The sequence below is a fragment of the Oncorhynchus mykiss genome, chromosome 21, assembly GCF_013265735.2.
Source record: "Oncorhynchus mykiss isolate Arlee chromosome 21, USDA_OmykA_1.1, whole genome shotgun sequence".
In the NCBI taxonomy this organism is placed as follows: Eukaryota; Metazoa; Chordata; class Actinopteri; order Salmoniformes; family Salmonidae; genus Oncorhynchus; species Oncorhynchus mykiss.
The window spans coordinates 10,723,917-10,741,829 of record NC_048585.1 but is presented as its reverse complement, the minus strand read 5'-3'; the positions used below and the strand labels follow the sequence as shown (position 1 = coordinate 10,741,829).

General features: G+C 44.2%; 1 protein-coding gene across 5 annotated transcripts in view; it reads right to left on the bottom strand.

Annotated features, from left to right (window-relative positions):
- LOC110514895 (proline-rich protein 5) overlaps nucleotides 1-11,280 on the bottom strand; it is a 61,262-nt gene extending 49,982 nt beyond the window's left edge. Inside the window, exons 1-2 of one of the 5 annotated variants that reach the window (XM_036956835.1) lie at nucleotides 10,989-11,278; nucleotides 928-1,032 (exon numbers count right to left, since the gene is read on the bottom strand). In XM_036956835.1, coding sequence (XP_036812730.1) covers nucleotides 928-956 — 29 coding nt within the window. In that variant the 5' untranslated portion in view covers nucleotides 957-1,032; nucleotides 10,989-11,278. Of the gene's footprint in view, nucleotides 1-927; nucleotides 1,033-9,703; nucleotides 9,911-9,942; nucleotides 10,417-10,988 lie in introns of those variants that run through there. The other 4 variants (XM_036956834.1, XM_036956836.1, XM_036956837.1 and 1 more) reach the window with 4 other exon arrangements.
- Nucleotides 11,281-17,913: the final 6,633 nt, after the last annotated feature.

Sequence of the window (17,913 nt, the reverse complement as noted above, 5' to 3'; positions counted from 1 at the left end):
GGGACCCTACATGGGGCCCCGACCCCAAGATTGGTAACCACTGTACTAACCCCTCTCTCTGTGTTTGCTTCCTCCTGCATGCATTGCAGCCTCACCACTGAGCACCATATCACTGTCTCAGTAGCCTACCTTCTGTAAAGAAAGTATTTTTCTGCTCCGTTCAACACTCGCTTCTCACTTCATCCTTCTGGTTCAGTAATACCAGCCAGAGCACTTCAACACTACGATACTAGAAGTCTCTGTCGGCAGCTAGCCACCTACCTGAGTGACATATCTATTAGCAACTATGTACCAATTGTGCACTCGTGAGTCGTTTTTTTTTTGTTTGTTTGGGTGGGTGTCTGTAGACACGGAAGGAGTCACTGGACAGTTTTAAAATTGCCGCAAACACACTGTCAGCAGCCTCTAGTTGCCTAGTTGAGCCGACTGGACGCTTCGCTAGTTCAGTTCACGTCTCAGTCCTGTGGAGGGCGGAGTTAGCCGCTGGACTCTGGGGAACCAATCAGGAGGAGGCAGGAGAACGTAACGAACAAAGCACTGTTTGTGACTCCGCTCGTTCTCAAAGAGGCCGGCGCGATGACAACTCAGTCCGATCAACAACATAAGTGTTCTGAGCTTTGATCAACGCTGGGAGCAATATTTACATGTTGACCTGTAATGGATTTGATTTATTATGGACAAAATATATGTGTCTGTGTGTCTGTGTCTGTGTGTGTCTGTGTGTCTGTGGTGTGTGTGTCTGTGTGTCTGTGTCTGTGTCTGTGTGTCTGTGGTGTGTGTGTCTGTGTGTCTGTGTCTGTGTGTCTGTGTCTGTGTGTCTGTCTGTGTCTGTGTGTCTGTGTGTGTGTGTCTGTGTCTGTGTCTGTGGTGTGTGTGTGTGTGTCTGTGTGTGCACGGAGAGAGGGGCAGTGACTTGTGGTCTCTCACCTCCTAAAGGAATGGGTGCGTTCTTCCATCCGAGGTGAGGGGTCAAAGGTGAGGGGTGGGGGTCAGAGACTGAACTTGACCTAGGGACCGGTGTCCAGCCAGCATCTTTCACAAACAACAAGAAAGCACACCAGTCACAGTTCAGAACATGCTCTATCCATAGAGATGGTTAGAGGACTCAACGTGGATATAACCTGTTTTAACACAGACAGTTCAGAACATGCTCTATCCATAGAGTTGGTTAGAGGACTCAACGTGGATATAACCTGTTTTAACACAGACATTTCTTTACATCAACTCTTATTGCAAAATTATTCTGTTTTTTCACACATTGTATTAAACCTTTCCTATTAATGCCTTCCCATAGTCGCCTCATCTCAACTCTGATTCATACACTTCACACTTCTATGTACATATGACTTCATACAACAATAACCCACAGGGGGCAAACATGTACCAAGGCCTCTTCCCCTGTTGCACTACCATTCACCCAGCACTGCAAGAGGAAAACAAACTACCACGTCACAGTAGGGATCTAACAGTTGGTTAGCGTGTGACGCTGTCAGAGATCCAACAGTTGGTTAGTGTGCGACGCTGTCAGAGATCCAACAGTTGGTTAGCGTGTGACGCTGTCAGATATCCAACAGTTGGTTAGCGTGTGACGCTGTCAGAGATCCAACAGTTGGTTAGCGTGCGACGCTCTCAGAGATCCAACAGTTGGTTAGCGTGCGACGCTCTCAGAGATCCAACAGTTGGTTAGCGTGCGACGCTCTCAGAGAACCAACAGTTGGTTAGCGTGCGACGCTCTCAGATATGCAACAGTTGGTTAGCGTGCGACGCTCGCAGAGATCCAACAGTTGGTTAGCGTGCGACGCTCTCAGAGATCCAACAGTTGGTTAGCGTGTGACGCTGTCAGAGATCCAACAGTTGGTTAGCGTGTGACGCTGTCAGAGATCCAACAGTTGGTTAGCGTGTGACGCTGTCAGAGATCCAACAGTTGGTTAGCGTGCGACGCTCTCAGAGATCCAACAGTTGGTTAGCGTGCAACGCTCTCAGAGAACCAACAGTTGGTTAGCGTGCGACGCTCTCAGATATGCAAGTTGGTTAGCGTGTGACGCTCTCAGATATCCAACAGTCGGTTAGCGTGCGACTCTCTCAGAGATCCAACAGTTGGTTAGCGTGCGACGCTCTCAGAGATCCAACAGTTGGTTAGCGTGCGACGCTCTCAGAGATCCAACAGTTGGTTAGCGTGCGACTCTCTCAGAGATCCAACAGTTGGTTAGCGTGCAACGCTCTCAGAGATCCAACAGTTGGTTAGCGTGCGACTCTCTCAGAGATCCAACAGTTGGTTAGCGTGCGACGCTCTCAGATATCCAACAGATGGTTAGCGTGCGACTCTCTCAGAGATCCAACAGTTGGTTAGTGTGCAACGCTCTCAGAGATCCAACAGTTGGTTAGCGTGCGACTCTCTCAGAGATCCAACAGTTGGTTAGCGTGTGACGCTCTCAGAGATCCAACAGTTGGTTAGCGTGCGACGCTCTCAGATATCCAACAGTTGGTTAGCTTGTGACGCTGTCAGAGATCCAACAGTTGGTTAGCGTGTGACGCTGTCAGAGATCCAACAGTTGGTTAGCGTGCGACGCTCTCAGAGATCCAACAGTTGGTTAGCGTGCGACGCTCTCAGATATCCAACAGTTGGTTAGCTTGTGACGCTGTCAGAGATCCAACAGTTGGTTAGCGTGTGACGCTGTCAGAGATCCAACAGTTGGTTAGCGTGCGACGCTCTCAGATATCCAACAGTTGGTTAGCGTGCGACGCTCTCAGATATCCAACAGTTGGTTAGCGTGCGACGCTCTCAGATATCCAACAGTTGGTTAGCGTGTGACGCTGTCAGAGATCCAACAGTTGGTTAGCGTGCGACGCTCTCCTCCTCTCCTCTTTGTTTCTCCTCAGTTGTAATCTGTGTTCCGTGACTGTGTGTGTTTTGGGTTGTTGTGCCCAGTCCCCCAACACAGCCCCCCGCACAGACTGAACTGGGTTCAAAAGGCTATGATGCAGAATGATTGATACCCCACTGAGAGACAGGAGTAGCGTGTGTCTCTGTCGACTAGATCAAAGAACTGAGGTCAACAAGTTCATTGAAATAAAGGGGCCATTCTACTTCGGCAGATGGCACATAGAAACATGTTTAAGTCGTGGTTTACTCAGAGATTTGGACTTTACATTCTCAGAGACTCAAAGCTAGTGTCTGACACTACAACATTAGCTACACTACTTCATCTTCCTTTCAGAGGCATCAGGCGTTTTACATAATAGACTTAAATCCAGTCTTCTAGTTGACCGTCTGTCTGTTTCTCATCACAGTGGAGGTCATAGAGAGCCTGGAATGCAGGGCCAACCAAAATGTTTGGAGATCAAACCAGAGACATCAATATATTCCAAGGCAGACAGAGAGAGAGGGGGGGGGGACAGGGTGCATCCTGGGTACCTTCTGACGGAAGCCAGAGAGGTGGCAGCTCAGCACTCCTACCCAATAAAATATTATAATTAAATGAATAGGGGTGTAGTCACCACACACACACACACACTGTAGTGAGACACTTGATTCTCTTCCATGAAACTCCCTAAAGAGGTGCTTGAGATCCTCCGCATAAAACAGACGACGGGTCCTCATGAACGAGTCTAGCCGAGGTAGCCGAGGAGGTGCCCGACTCAAACCTCAAAACATCACACGTGCTTGATGTTTCTATATTCTCAACCCTTCATATTTCAGACAGTAATCACACCCAATGAACTGAACCATCAGAATAAGTCAGAGAATGTTTCAACAGAATCTAAAACAGAAGATTGTATCTATACTGTAACTATAGGGAGGGGGCTAACTACATATGCTGTTTATTTGTTCACAATGTTCTTGCTAAAAAATATATGCAATGTATAGTAAATCATTTATGTAGAACTTAATTCAATATGATTGCATTGCCCAAGTTACTAGAATGATTCTGCTAAGACTCAACTCTGCTCCAGGAAGTGTTCTGATGTTCCTGGCCTCTCTCCTGTCACCTGTCTGGCTACTGGCTACAGCCCCTGTTCCACCTGCCACTCTGGGCCAATGGCCAGTCAGAAGTCAGACTTGGCCGCGGTCCCAGGCTCTAGTCCTGGACACCACATCACACAGTCACAGCTGACAGAACAGCCGAAAGGCACACAGCAGCTTTACAGCCAATCCCCTGCTTAAAGTCTGCTGCTCTAGGCTGCAATTCCACAGGTTTCCATCCAACCTCTCTGGTACCAGGAACAAACCCTGGTATGGAGATGTCATCTGGGCTGCGGCTGCTCCCTCTCATCTCTGGACCTGCTCTAGGATTCTCTGCCTCTTGACTTCCTTTCTCTATTGTTCTCTCCCTCACTCTAGTCTTCCCCTCTCTCATCTCGCTCTCTACCTCTCCCCCCCCCCCTTCTCTCCATCTGGTCTCTAGTAGTAACATGAGTGGGCTCCCTGCCATCACCACTGTGTAAACAGATAGCAGGAAGTTCCCCAAGTGAAAACTAACCCTGATCCAAGATAATGCAGGAGGACACCCAACACTAACTCACTCATCCCAGTCACACTGACTGGCACCAGGGCAACACTCAGTCCTGACCATTACTACCCACAGCACCCAACATAATAATAATAATGAGCTAGTGTTAGTGTCGTGTTATTTCCAACCGAGCATGCAGCCTGCAGGTAAAACAGTTTGAAAAAGTAGGGGAAAAAAGGTGACAATTCTAATTCCATCAGAGTTCCTGAACTTTGTCTCCACCTGCTGGTCACAGTGTGCCACTGCAGCGGTGGACAGGTAACGCATAAATCAACATAAATCAGGTCAAGAGGAAGGATGCGAACTTCTATAAACCTATCAAACTCACATTTAAGAGGACAACCATATCCCACTAAGCAAAAGGCCATTGAAAATACATATTTCACAACTATTTTTCAGACATTGACATCAGGTACATTTTAGGTGATGAAAATATGAATCTTCCGGACGTTGAAAATAGCCCATTTTCTGGACGTTGAAATCAGGTGCATTTGAAAATACTTATTTTTCGATCATTAATTCCATGGCCAAATTTCAACTGATATACATTCTCAATTATAATAAGTAAGCATTATATTACAGTTAAGTGACTTGTCTGAAGGTCCCATGGTCCCATGGTACCAGTTGAAAAAATGAACGGAGGTAATGGAGACTGTTTAGTGACAAAAATAAGGGGTTAAATACATGTAAAATCCTGATCTTTCATATTTCTCTCAGATATTGGACAGACACTTCAGAACAAACTTCCTTTAGATCTGTTGTTCCATGTAGTGAATCTGTTATTCGAGGCATTTGAATATGCTAATAGCAGTAAGGTCCCCAAAAAATTCATCCAATCATATTTTTCTTCTGTTTTTTTTTTATTCTTCAAGGGGTCTTAAAATTCAAAAATCAAACAGCCAAATGATCCTTAGTAGAACCCCCACCCTCTGGCTTAGACAGGTTTTAATAGGAAAGAGGAACCAATTGTAGATCGCAACCAAATATTTATCTATCACATGCAGTAAGTTCCTCTGGATAAGAGCGTCTGCTGAATGACCATAATGTAAATGTAAAAAACAAAAACACTTGCAAAGCATGCTGGATATTATTCTAATGAGCTCCGCCCCCAAACAAGTAAAACATTTGGCCGGTGCAAACCAGATCCAAATCTGAACGAATCATAGACGTCTAGGCTGTTTCACAAGTTTGAACATCACAGTACAGTACGGCACAGTTTAGCACAGTAGAGTACAGTAGTTTTATTCAGTCGAGTACAATACAGTAGAGTTTAATTAGAGTAGAGTACAGTAATTCAGTACATTAGAGTAAAGTATAGTTTAATTCAGTACAATACATTTGAATTCAGTAGAGTACAGTACAGTATAGTTTAATTCAGTAGAGTACAGTACAGTATAGTTTAATTCAGTATAGTTTAATTCAGTAGAGTATAGTTTAATTCAGTAGAGTATAGTTTAATTCAGTACAGTATAGTTTAATTCAGTAGAGTACACAATACTTTACTTTTCTGTACTAAGTTACTGTACACTGCTGTCCAAACCTGTGAAACATAGATGTCTATGATTGGTTTAGATTTTGTCCGGACCAAAATTCAACATCCCTGGGGGATGAAATTAAAAAAATATATTAATAATTAAAGACTGAGGACCAAAAAGAGATGTCCAAAAGACATCAAAACACTTACTGGGATGCTGTTTTAAGGGCAGTGGGGATACAGGCCTAACAGTCATATTATGCCAACAAGTCCCTCCAATGATCTACTCTACTTGACCTATACAGGTGCTCGTGCTCACATAACCTACAGCATACACATTCACTAAGTTTAATTCTCATTGATGACATGGCAGTATTGATCAATCCAGATCGGAGATCTACCTGTGTCCCCCATATAAAAAGCTACTGTCCATCTTGACTGTCTCCCAAACAAAATCAACAATAACCACAAACATTCATCCCACCACTCAAAAATCACAAACCACCACTCCCCTTCCAGTATCCCGAAGCATAAGTTTCCATCCCCTACTTTCTCATTTTAATCAAGGACCCTTACCATAAACCGGGTTGGTAGTTGGTATCTTCTACCCAACCCTTCCCTTTAAACCTAAACCAGGTTAATATCCTCTACCCAACCCTTCCATTTAAACCAGGTTAATATCCTCTACCCAACCCTTCCCTTTAAACCAGGTTAATATCCTCTACCCAACCCTTCCCTTTAAACCAGGTTAATATCCTCTACCCAACCCTTCCCTTTAAACCAGGTTAATATCCTCTACCCAACCCTTCCCTTTAAACCAGGTTAATATCCTCTATCCAACCCTTCCCTTTAAACCAGGTTAATATCCTCTACCCAACCCTTCCCTTTAAACCAGGTTAATATCCTCTACCCAACCCTTCCCTTTAAACCAGGTTAATATCCTCTATCCAACCCTTCCCTTTAAACCAGGTTAATATCCTCTATCCAACCCTTCCCTTTAAACCAGGTTAATATCCTCTACCCAACCCTTCCCTTTAAACCAGGTTAATATCCTCTACCCAACCCTTCCCTTTAAACCAGGTTAATATCCTCTACCCAACCCTTCCCTTTAAACCAGGTTAATATCCTCTACCCAACCCTTCCCTTTAAACCTAAACCAGGTTAATATCCTCTACCCAACCCTTCCCTTTAAACCAGGTTAATATCCTCTACCCAACCCTTCCCTTTAAACCAGGTTAATATCCTCTATCCAACCCTTCCCTTTAAACCAGGTTAATATCCTCTACCCAACCCTTCCCTTTAAACCAGGTTAATATCCTCTACCCAACCCTTCCCTTTAAACCAGGTTAATATCCTCTACCCAACCCTTCCCTTTAAACCAGGTTAATATCCTCTACCCAACCCTTCCCTTTAAACCAGGTTAATATCCTCTATCCAACCCTTCCCTTTAAACCAGGTTCATATCCTCTACCCAACCCTTCCCTTTAAACCAGGTTAATATCCTCTACCCAACCCTTCCCTTTAAACCAGGTTAATATCTTCTACCCAACCCTTCCCTTTAAACCTAAACCAGGTTAATATCCTCTACCCAACCCTTCCCCTTGAACCAGGTTAATATCCTCTACCCAACCCTTCCCTTTAAACCAGGTTAATATCCTCTATCCAACCCTTCCCTTTAAACCAGGTTAATATCCTCTATCCAACCCTTCCCTTTAAACCAGGTTAATATCCTCTACCCAACCCTTCCCTTTAAACCAGGTTAATATCCTCTACCCAACCCTTCCCTTTAAACCAGGTTAATATCCTCTATCCAACCCTTCCCTTTAAACCAGGTTAATATCCTCTACCCAACCCTTCCCCTTGAACCAGGTTAATATCCTCTACCCAACCCTTCCCTTTAAACCAGGTTAATATCCTCTACCCAACCCTTCCCTTTAAACCAGGTTAATATCCTCTACCCAACCCTTCCCTTTAAACCAGGTTAATATCCTCTATCCAACCCTTCCCTTTAAACCAGGTTAATATCCTCTACCCAACCCTTCCCCTTGAACCAGGTTAATATCCTCTATCCAACCCTTCCCTTTAAACCAGGTTAATATCCTCTATCCAACCCTTCCCTTTAAACCAGGTTAATATCCTCTACCCAACCCTTCCCCTTGAACCAGGTTAATATCCTCTATCCAACCCTTCCCTTTAAACCAGGTTAATATCCTCTATCCAACCCTTCCCTTTAAACCAGGTTAATATCCTCTACCCAACCCTTCCCTTTAAACCAGGTTAATATCCTCTACCCAACCCTTCCCTTTAAACCAGGTTAATATCCTCTACCCAACCCTTCCCTTTAAACCAGGTTAATATCCTCTACCCAACCCTTCCCTTTAAACCAGGTTAATATCCTCTACCCAACCCTTCCCTTTAAACCAGGTTAATATCCTCTACCCAACCCTTCCCTTTAAACCAGGTTAATATCCTCTATCCAACCCTTCCCTTTAAACCAGGTTAATATCCTCTACCCAACCCTTCCCTTTAAACCAGGTTAATATCCTCTACCCAACCCTTCCCTTTAAACCAGGTTAATATCCTCTACCCAACCCTTCCCTTTAAACCAGGTTAATATCCTCTACCCAACCCTTCCCTTTAAACCAGGTTAATATCCTCTATCCAACCCTTCCCTTTAAACCAGGTTAATATCCTCTACCCAACCCTTCCCTTTAAACCAGGTTAATATCCTCTATCCAACCCTTCCCTTTAAACCAGGTTAATATCCTCTACCCAACCCTTCCCTTTAAACCAGGTTAATATCCTCTATCCAACCCTTCCCTTTAAACCAGGTTAATATCCTCTACCCAACCCTTCCCTTTAAACCAGGTTAATATCCTCTACCCAACCCTTCCCTTTAAACCAGGTTAATATCCTCTACCCAACCCTTCCCTTTAAACCAGGTTAATATCCTCTATCCAACCCTTCCCTTTAAACCAGGTTAATATCCTCTACCCAACCCTTCCCTTTAAACCAGGTTAATATCCTCTACCCAACCCTTCCCTTTAAACCAGGTTAATATCCTCTATCCAACCCTTCCCTTTAAACCAGGTTAATATCCTCTACCCAACCCTTCCCTTTAAACCAGGTTAATATCCTCTACCCAACCCTTCCCTTTAAACCAGGTTAATATCCTCTACCCAACCCTTCCCTTTAAACCAGGTTAATATCCTCTACCCAACCCTTCCCTTTAAACCAGGTTAATATCCTCTACCCAACCCTTCCCTTTAAACCAGGTTAATATCCTCTACCCAACCCTTCCCTTTAAACCAGGTTAATATCCTCTATCAATCCCTCTATTTTATTTTATTTTTTTTGTACTTTTACTTCTTTACATTTTTTTTTATCCATTAAAGTTTGTTTTAATCAAATCAAGTCGAAGTATAAAAAATGAGAACTCCATCACCCTTGTACCGTTAACTTGCCAAACCTGACCTTCACCATACATGCAGAAGAGGGATAGAAAGAGGGTATGTATGAAGCCCTGAGGTGTCCCTGCCAGTCCCAGAGCTCTCAACTGTCTCCCTACTCCATTAGTCTCTGTCATCCAACACGTTTAGATTATTGTTTTTTGTTGACATTTTGACAGTATATCAATATGTCTCCTCTAAAAGATACAAAGGACAAGGTCAAAGGACATACGGGGTTGCCCGCGTCTCTGAAAGCGCCAACGTCTCACCTCTCTCCGGAACGCTGCAGATGCACACCTAAAACCAATCCCGGAGACAGTCTGGACAGCCTATGCTACTGCTCTGGTGTTGCATCGCTATTTCGGTATATATTCTATCTATTTATAACAAGGCACGGTATCATTCGACAACTTTATATCATGGCTACAGACGGAGTTGACAACCACCACTAACGTTAGGCAAATCAAGTCAATAAGCTACACAGCGGACGTTTATAAAAGGTACCCACGTGTATGGTCGCTGTCTTCCTCTGGCGGTGCGCTACAACATGCCACAAAGATAATATATAGGCGCTCCAACACGCACTGAAAAATTATATCAAAATCTGTGTTTCAATCCTTCTTGGTTTATAGAAAGTTGGCAAAGGTAGACAGTAAAACTGAAGCTGTCCCGAAAGGGTCCTTGTCTGTCTGAGTATGCCAGTGGAGTACGGATGTGTAAACGGAGCCGACTCCGAGGATGTCACGACTCGTGGATGTTTCCTCTTGTTGACTTGAGTTCGCAGCGTCAGCTGCTACTGTATCTAGTCGAGTCCGCGTAACACAAGCGTCTGCAAGTGTGTGTGGAATGTGTGTAGACTAGAGTGTGTGTGTTTGTGCGCGCACCGTAGTATTTCCACCGGTCTGTCTGTGCTGAGAGTGCATGGAGAAACTGCTAAATGAGAGACTGTCCCACGCTATGAGTTCTGGAGCTGTGCCAGTGCCAAGATGAGTTAGTAGACAACCGGTTTTAAATCTGCAGTCTGTGGCGCCTCCGAACAACAATGTATAATGTTTAATTCATTTAAAACCAAAGCATTCAGTCTAATGATCCCCATAAAGCTATAAAGACAATCCTGTACATTATACTAAGTGCTCATTAAAGAGAAAGCAGTGATTCAGCTGTGCACTCTCTGGACAAAATGCTGGTGATCAGCACGTTTTCAGATCCACTATCCAATCCCCACCTAATCCAACATCAATGGATTTGTCAAAGCACCACTGAGGATCTTCACAGAACCTATACATTTTTACACCACTGAGGATCTTCACAGAACCTAGATATTTTACACCACTGAGGATCTTCACAGAACCTAGATATTTTACACCACTGAGGATCTTCACAGAGCCTAGATATTTGACACCACTGAGGATCTTCACAGAACCTAGATATTTGACAGACATTTCAGTCCCACTGTTGCTTGCAGTTTGTGAAGAGACTGCATGAAGAGTTATTGGAAGATCTCCCCAAAACAAACCTCTTAGAAGAAGAAACCACATCAGAGAATCAACCAACCTTTGATTGTCCATCATCCTTCTGGAAGATATTTGAGGTATTGACGATGATGATCAGCAACCTGCTGTTCTGTTTGACTTCTATAGTACCAAGTGTTTTGAGAATGTCACATGGCAAAGTCCAACTCCCAAGGTCAGGAATATCTGCCTTTACAATGCTGGGGCCATAAAAATAATAACAGTAAGGTAGCTGGGGAACATAGAGCATGAGAAAGTTCTCTCTCTCTCTCCCTCTCTGGTTTAATGTGTAGCTTGTTGAGGAGCCAGAGTCATAAATGCCTGATGCTGTGGTGAGAGAATGTTTGTTTAGGGTCATGGAACTAACATTAAGGCCCAGAGAATGGCATGTGTCCAAACACATCCTCATTCAACCAATACTAGTATATACAATATCATACCGTGTAGAAAGGTTGATTCTAAAAGTACACAATTACAATTTTACTGGTTTATATATATATATATATATATATATATATATATATATATATATATATACACATACACAGTATATAGCATTTCATCATTAGGGACAGGAGCTTTTCCGGGCTAGAGGTAACCTCCTGGCCTTGTGCATGGAATACCAGCATGCAGTATGTTGGGGGAAGTTAGGAATATTTAACCACACTTTGTCTCTTCATGCCAAGTACTTTATTTTATGTTTGACCCTGATGATCCAGCCAGAGCCGGTTCCAAGAGACAGACATAACCTGACCGAAGTGTGTTGAATTGTTTTTAGAACTCAGTCGGGGTCTCAACTTCCTGTTGACAGTTAGAATGGTAGAATACACAAGGTGCAATTTCTACATGTGGTTGTGCATCAACAGTTTCTCTCTTGTTATGCCAGCCACTGATAGTCACTCAATTATCCATGTTAGTTAACCATTTTTACATTGGTAAATGAGTCTAGCCAGCTATCATGGCCGAATACCAACTGGGCACACAGGGCATGTGTCCAGGGGCCCCTGACCTCCAGGGGGCCCCCATTGATTTTGTTAGTCAGTCTCACTCAGATATCATTAACATGATAAAAGTCCTGGCACAATCCCCCCCCGCCTGTCTGGTTGGGGTGTGTGTGACTGTGCCACATTTCCATTAACCTTGCAGAATCATTAACTGGACTGGGCACTTCAAAGGAAAGAGGAAAGTTTGCCTCAATCTTTCCAGATTATCCGCACATGAAAACTGTCAGCAAATTTCCCTTCAGAAGCCTGTTCCTTAAAAGAGGATAGGTAAAAATGTGAATGTTAAATCTGGTGTGTGCCAGGATAGGGGGAAATGGTTTTATGTTTTGGGAGTTGAGGCATGATGCTTATGGTACACTACATGACCAAGAGTATGTGGACACCTGTTCTCATTCCAGAATCATGGGCATTAATATGGAGTTGGTCCCCCCCTGTGCTGCTATAACAGCCTCTACACTTATTGGAAGGCCAGTCAAGTTCTTCCACATGGATCTCGACAAACCATTTCCGTATGGACCTCGCTTTGTGCACAGAGGCATTGTCATGCTGAAACAGGAAAGATCCTTCCTCAAACTGTTGCCACAATGTTGGAAGCACAGAACTGTCTAGAATGTCATTGTATGCTGTAGCGTTAAGATTTCACTTCACTGGAACTAAGGGGACTAGCCCAATTCCTCCTCCACCAAACTTTACAGTTGGCACTATGCATTGGGGCAGGTAGCATACTCCTGGCATCTGCCAAACACAGATTTGTCCGTCGGACAGCCAGATGGTGAAGCGTGATTCATCTCCAGAGAACGTGTTTCCCCTGCTCCAGAGTCCAATGGAGGCAAGCTTTACACCACTCCAGCCAACGCTTGGAATTGCGCATGGTGATTTGAGGCTTGTGTGTGGCTGCTTAGCCATGGAAACCAATTTCAAGAAGCTCGTTTCCACTTCGCAATTACAGCACTTACAGTTGACCGGGGCAGCTCTAGCAGGGCAGAAATTTGACAAACTGACTTTTTGGAAAGGTGGCATCCTATGCCGGTGCCACGTTGAAAGTCACTGAGCTCTTCAGTAAGGCCATTCTACTGCCAATATTTGTCTATGGAGATTACATGGCTGTGTGCTCGATTTTATACACCTGTCAGCAACGGGTGTGGCTGAAATAATTTGAAGGGGTGTTTACATACTTTTGTATATATTGTATATATATTGTATATATTGTGTATTTCAACATAATGATATGAGACATGAAATTCTTTAACTCATTTGTCACATCTTTGCTCCCCATCAGGCAAAGTAGGTTGGTTCAGAATGAAATCCAATTTATTTTAATACTAAAGAGGTTCTTTTGAGAACTTCCAAACTAAATTCTCTCAGATAAAAACGCTTTTCAACTGAATGAAACCATAGTTGGTACTTTATCTGGAACAGCTAGGAGTTTATGTTTGCATAGTATAAATTAAGCAACTAGTTATTATTTGTTATTTTCATTTAGGCTTAAAACCCAGAGCTCAGGAGCAGGCTTCTCTGACAACTTACCGTTGCCATGGGAAAGGAGGTGAAGAGGGGTAAATTGATTTACAGCATTCTAGAACTAGATGTTGAATGTGTGTGTGTGTTTGTGTTCGCATGTGTGTGTTTTCGTCCCCAAAAGTATGGTACCAGGGGAGGGTTTATGTGTGGTTCAGCCACACTGCACCACGCTATATGAGAACTAGTTTGAAGGGCAGGAGGGTAAACTAAACATCCATAAGCTCACAGCACCAGCAGTGTGAAATAGCATGAACTATTGATACAATAATTATCAATCTTTTTAGCAGGTTAGGAGAGAGAAAGAAAGAGAGAAGACAAGCCACTCAGCCTGTCAGTGAAAAGGGCAACCCGATTTAACACAGCTAATTGTTCACGGACAGAGACCCCACACAAAGTCAGGAGTGAGTGAGTGTGTGAGTGAGTGAGAGAGTGCGAGAGAGAGAGCCCAAAATAGACAGTACATTGTATCTTTTCCAGCTACAACCTGGGAAGATGTGCAGAGAAGAGGGAAAGGAGAAGGTGCTCTATGTGGGTTCTAGAGTTCCACAACACACTCATAATGAGATCCCAAACTAACAACACTGTGGTGGGACCTAGTCACATTAAGCAGCTCCAGTGTCAGAGGCCACGGTGGGTAGCTGCTGCCCCTCGGTCTAGCCCAGTGTGTGTCTGCTGCCCCTCGGTCTAGCCCAGTGTGTGTCTGCTGCCCCTCGGTCTAGCCCAGTGTGTGTCTGCTGCCCCTCGGTCTAGCCCAGTGTGTGTCTGCTGCCCCTCGGTCTAGCCCAGTGTGTGTCTGCTGCCCCTCGGTCTAGCCCAGTGTGTGTCTGCTGCCCCTCGGTCTAGCCCAGTGTGTGTCTGCTGCCCCTCGGTCTAGCCCAGTGTGTGTCTGCTGCCCCTCGGTCTAGCCCAGTGTGTGTCTGCTGCCCCTCGGTCTAGCCCTGTGTGTCTGCTGCCCCTCGGTCTAGCCCAGTGTGTGTCTGTTGCCCCCAAGTCTAGTGTTGGTCCCACAGTCTATTTCAGTGGTCTAAAACAACCCCAGGTCAGGTCTGGTCTGGTCTGGTACAGGTCTGGTCTGGTCCAGGACTGGTCTGGTACAGGTCTGGTCTGGTCTGGTCCAGGACTGAGTGAGATCCTCCTCTCTCTCAGACAGGTTTCCAATGGCTGTAAAGTAAATCCAGTCTGGGTAGGAAACCACAGCGTGCCTGCAAACGTCTACGATTCACCTCCTGTGTTCTATTTAGGTGTCCACGGCAACCACAAGCCCCGTTGGACCAACTGTGAAAAAATGTCCTCCCAAGTTAACCATCACTGGCTAAGAAAAACAGGAGAACGTCTGCTGTGTGTGTGTGTGTGTGTGTGTGCAGGAGAGAGGACGTCTGCTGTGTGTGTGTGTGTGTGTGTGTGTGTGTGTGTGTGTGTGTGTGTGTGTGTGTGTGTGTGTGTGCAGGGGAGAGGACGTCTGCTGTGTGTGTGTGTGTGTGTGTGTGTGTGTGTGTGTGTGTGTGCAGGAGAGAGGAAGTCTCCTGTGTTTCCAAAGAAAACAGTCCAGGGTTTTAAAGCTATTTTTAAAAGCGTCTCACATGCTGGGGGAAGATTTCGCAATAAAACAGATTGACTCACGGAGACAAACAAGGACTGCTTTATTGTTCCTGAAATCAGATGAGTCGTGTGTGTGTATATATATATATATATATATATATATATATGTGTGTGTGTGTGTGTGTGTGTGTGGTAAAATATTTGCCAGTATTGACAACCACAGTGAGTCAAGTCTGTGTTTGGTCTTGGCACAAGCTTTGAGGAAATAAATTAACTCTAAAAAAGTATATTGGCTTAAACTGACAAGTAAATATGTGCTCATCATAAGCTATGAAAGCAGGCTACATAGAACATAGTTTAATTAAAACAAGGTTTAATGTTCTCCCTGTTCCCCAGAGAATGTTCTCCCTGTTCCACAGAGAATGTTCTCCCTGTTCCCCAGAGAATGTTCTCCCTGTTCCCCAGAGAATGTTCTCCCTGTTTCCCAGAGAATGTTCTCCCTGTTCCCCAGAGAATGTTCTCCCTGTTCCCCAGAGAATGTTCTCCCTGTTCCCCAGAGAATGTTCTCCCTGTTCCCCAGAGAATGTTCTCCCTGTTCCCCAGAGAATGTTCTCCCTGTTCCCCAGAGAATGTTCTCCCTATTCCCCAGAGAATGTTCTCCCTGTTCCCCAGAGAATGTTCTCCCTGTTCCCCAGAGAATGTTCTCCCTATTCCCCAGAGAATGTTCTCCCTATTTCCCAGATAATGTTCTCCCTATTCCCCAGAGAATGTTCTCCCTATTCCCCAGAGAATGTTCTCCCTATTCCCCAGAGAATGTACAGCATATGTGCCAACTGCCACCATTAGACTGCCATACACACCTGTCATTAGACTGCCATACACACCTGTCATTAGACTGCCATACACACCTGTCATTAGACTGCCATACACACCTGTCATTAGACTGCCATAAACACCTGTCATTAGACTGCCATCCACGCCTGTCATTAGACTGCCATACACGCCTGTCATTAGACTGCCATACACGCCTGTCATTAGACTGCCATACACGCCTGTCATTAGACTGCCATACACGCCTGTCATTAGACTGCCATACACGCCTGTCATTAGACTGCCATACACGCCTGTCATTAGACTGTCATACATACAGTGCATTCGGAAAGTATTCAGACCACTTGACTTTTTCCACATTTTGTTACGTTACAGCCTTATTCTACAATGGATTTAAAAAATGTAAAAATCCTCATCAATCTACACACAAGACTCTTCCTAGAGCTGGCCGCCGGGCCAAACTGAGCAATCGGGGGAGAAGGGCCTTGGTCACTCTGACAGAGCTCCAGAGTTCCTCTGTGGAGATGGGAGAACCTTCCAGAAGGACAACCAACTCTGTAACACTCCACCAATCAGGTCTTTATGGTAGAGAAACAAGATTCTCTGGTCTGATGAAACCAAGATTGAACTCTTTGGCCTGAATGTCAAGCGTCATGTCTGCAGGAAACCTGGCACCATCCCTACGGTGAAACATGGTGGTGGCAGCATCATGCTGTGGGGATGTTTTTCAGCGGCAGGGACTGGGAGACTAGTCTGGATCGAGGGAAAGATGAACAGAGCAGAGTACAGAGAGATCCTTGATGAAAACCTGCTCATGCGTGCTCAGGACTCAAAAACTCAAACTTCTATACAATGCCTATAATCTCACTCAGATTTTCAACTGTGTAACGAGGTTGAATATAAAATATAATCAAATCCTCTTTGATTGATTTGATCTTAACCAAAACTCCTCATCACTTAATAAGTGATCACTGTGCTATTTCCAGTGTGAGAGATGGTAAAATTCCTAAGAAATCTCCACGTGTCATTATGAAAAGAAACTGGAAGGGGTTTGATATTCCAGGTTTGTTACATGATGTATCTAGCATTGAATGGAATAGAATTAATCCCTGATGTTGAACTAGCCTTTTCTTACTTCCACAACACGTTCCAGGATGTGTGCAGTAGGCCCCTTTTAAAAAATACAGGATTTAGGGCAGAGAGAACCCTTGGTTACTGAGGAACTTACAAAAATCATAAGGGAACTAAATGCTATGTGGGCTAAAGCAAGAGGGACTGGTTTGGCAGATGATTGGACGGCTTTGAAATATCTTCGAAATATGGGTGTGGCTATGATCCGTAAATTCCGTAAAAGCAGACCACTACTTGAAATCTACTTCACATCATTTAAAAAAATCCATCCAAATTTGGGCAAGTTGTGAAGGGTTTGGAGTTCAAAAAAGATACACAGCTTCCCAAACAATTGTTGTTCGACATACAGATTGTAACTGAGAGAACCTCCATTCTGAAAGCCTTGAGTCAGCATTTTTTAGATGCAGGCAGTTTATTTGAAAAGGTCAAAGGTATAATTGAGCCCCCTATGAATTTACCTGCAACCCCTGTGCACTCCTTCACCAGGTTCTCCTTTTCATCCTTCTCTGTTTCAAAAGTGTGTAAAACCCTGAAAGAAATTGATGGAAAAACATCCCCTGGCCCTGATGAACTCGATACCCACCTCCTACACCTAGCTGCAGACATCATTGCTCCCCCTTAACATGTATTTTTAACCTCACGCTTGATGTTAAGGAAATCCCCAAGTTATGGAAATCTGCTTTTGTACTGCCTCTCCTGAAAGGTGGAGATCCTTCGCTACTTGACAACTATCAACCCATATCAAAATTGTCTGTACTGTCAAAGGTACTGGAGTCCTTAGTTAATTGGCAGCTAAAGGCCTACTTGCAAGAAAACAACATCTTAAATGGAATGCAGTCAGGCTTTAGGTCTGGCCACAGCACTGTTTCAGCAACATTGAAGATTTTAAATTACATCCACTGTGCTCTTGATAAGAAGTTACATGGTGTCTATCTTTATTGA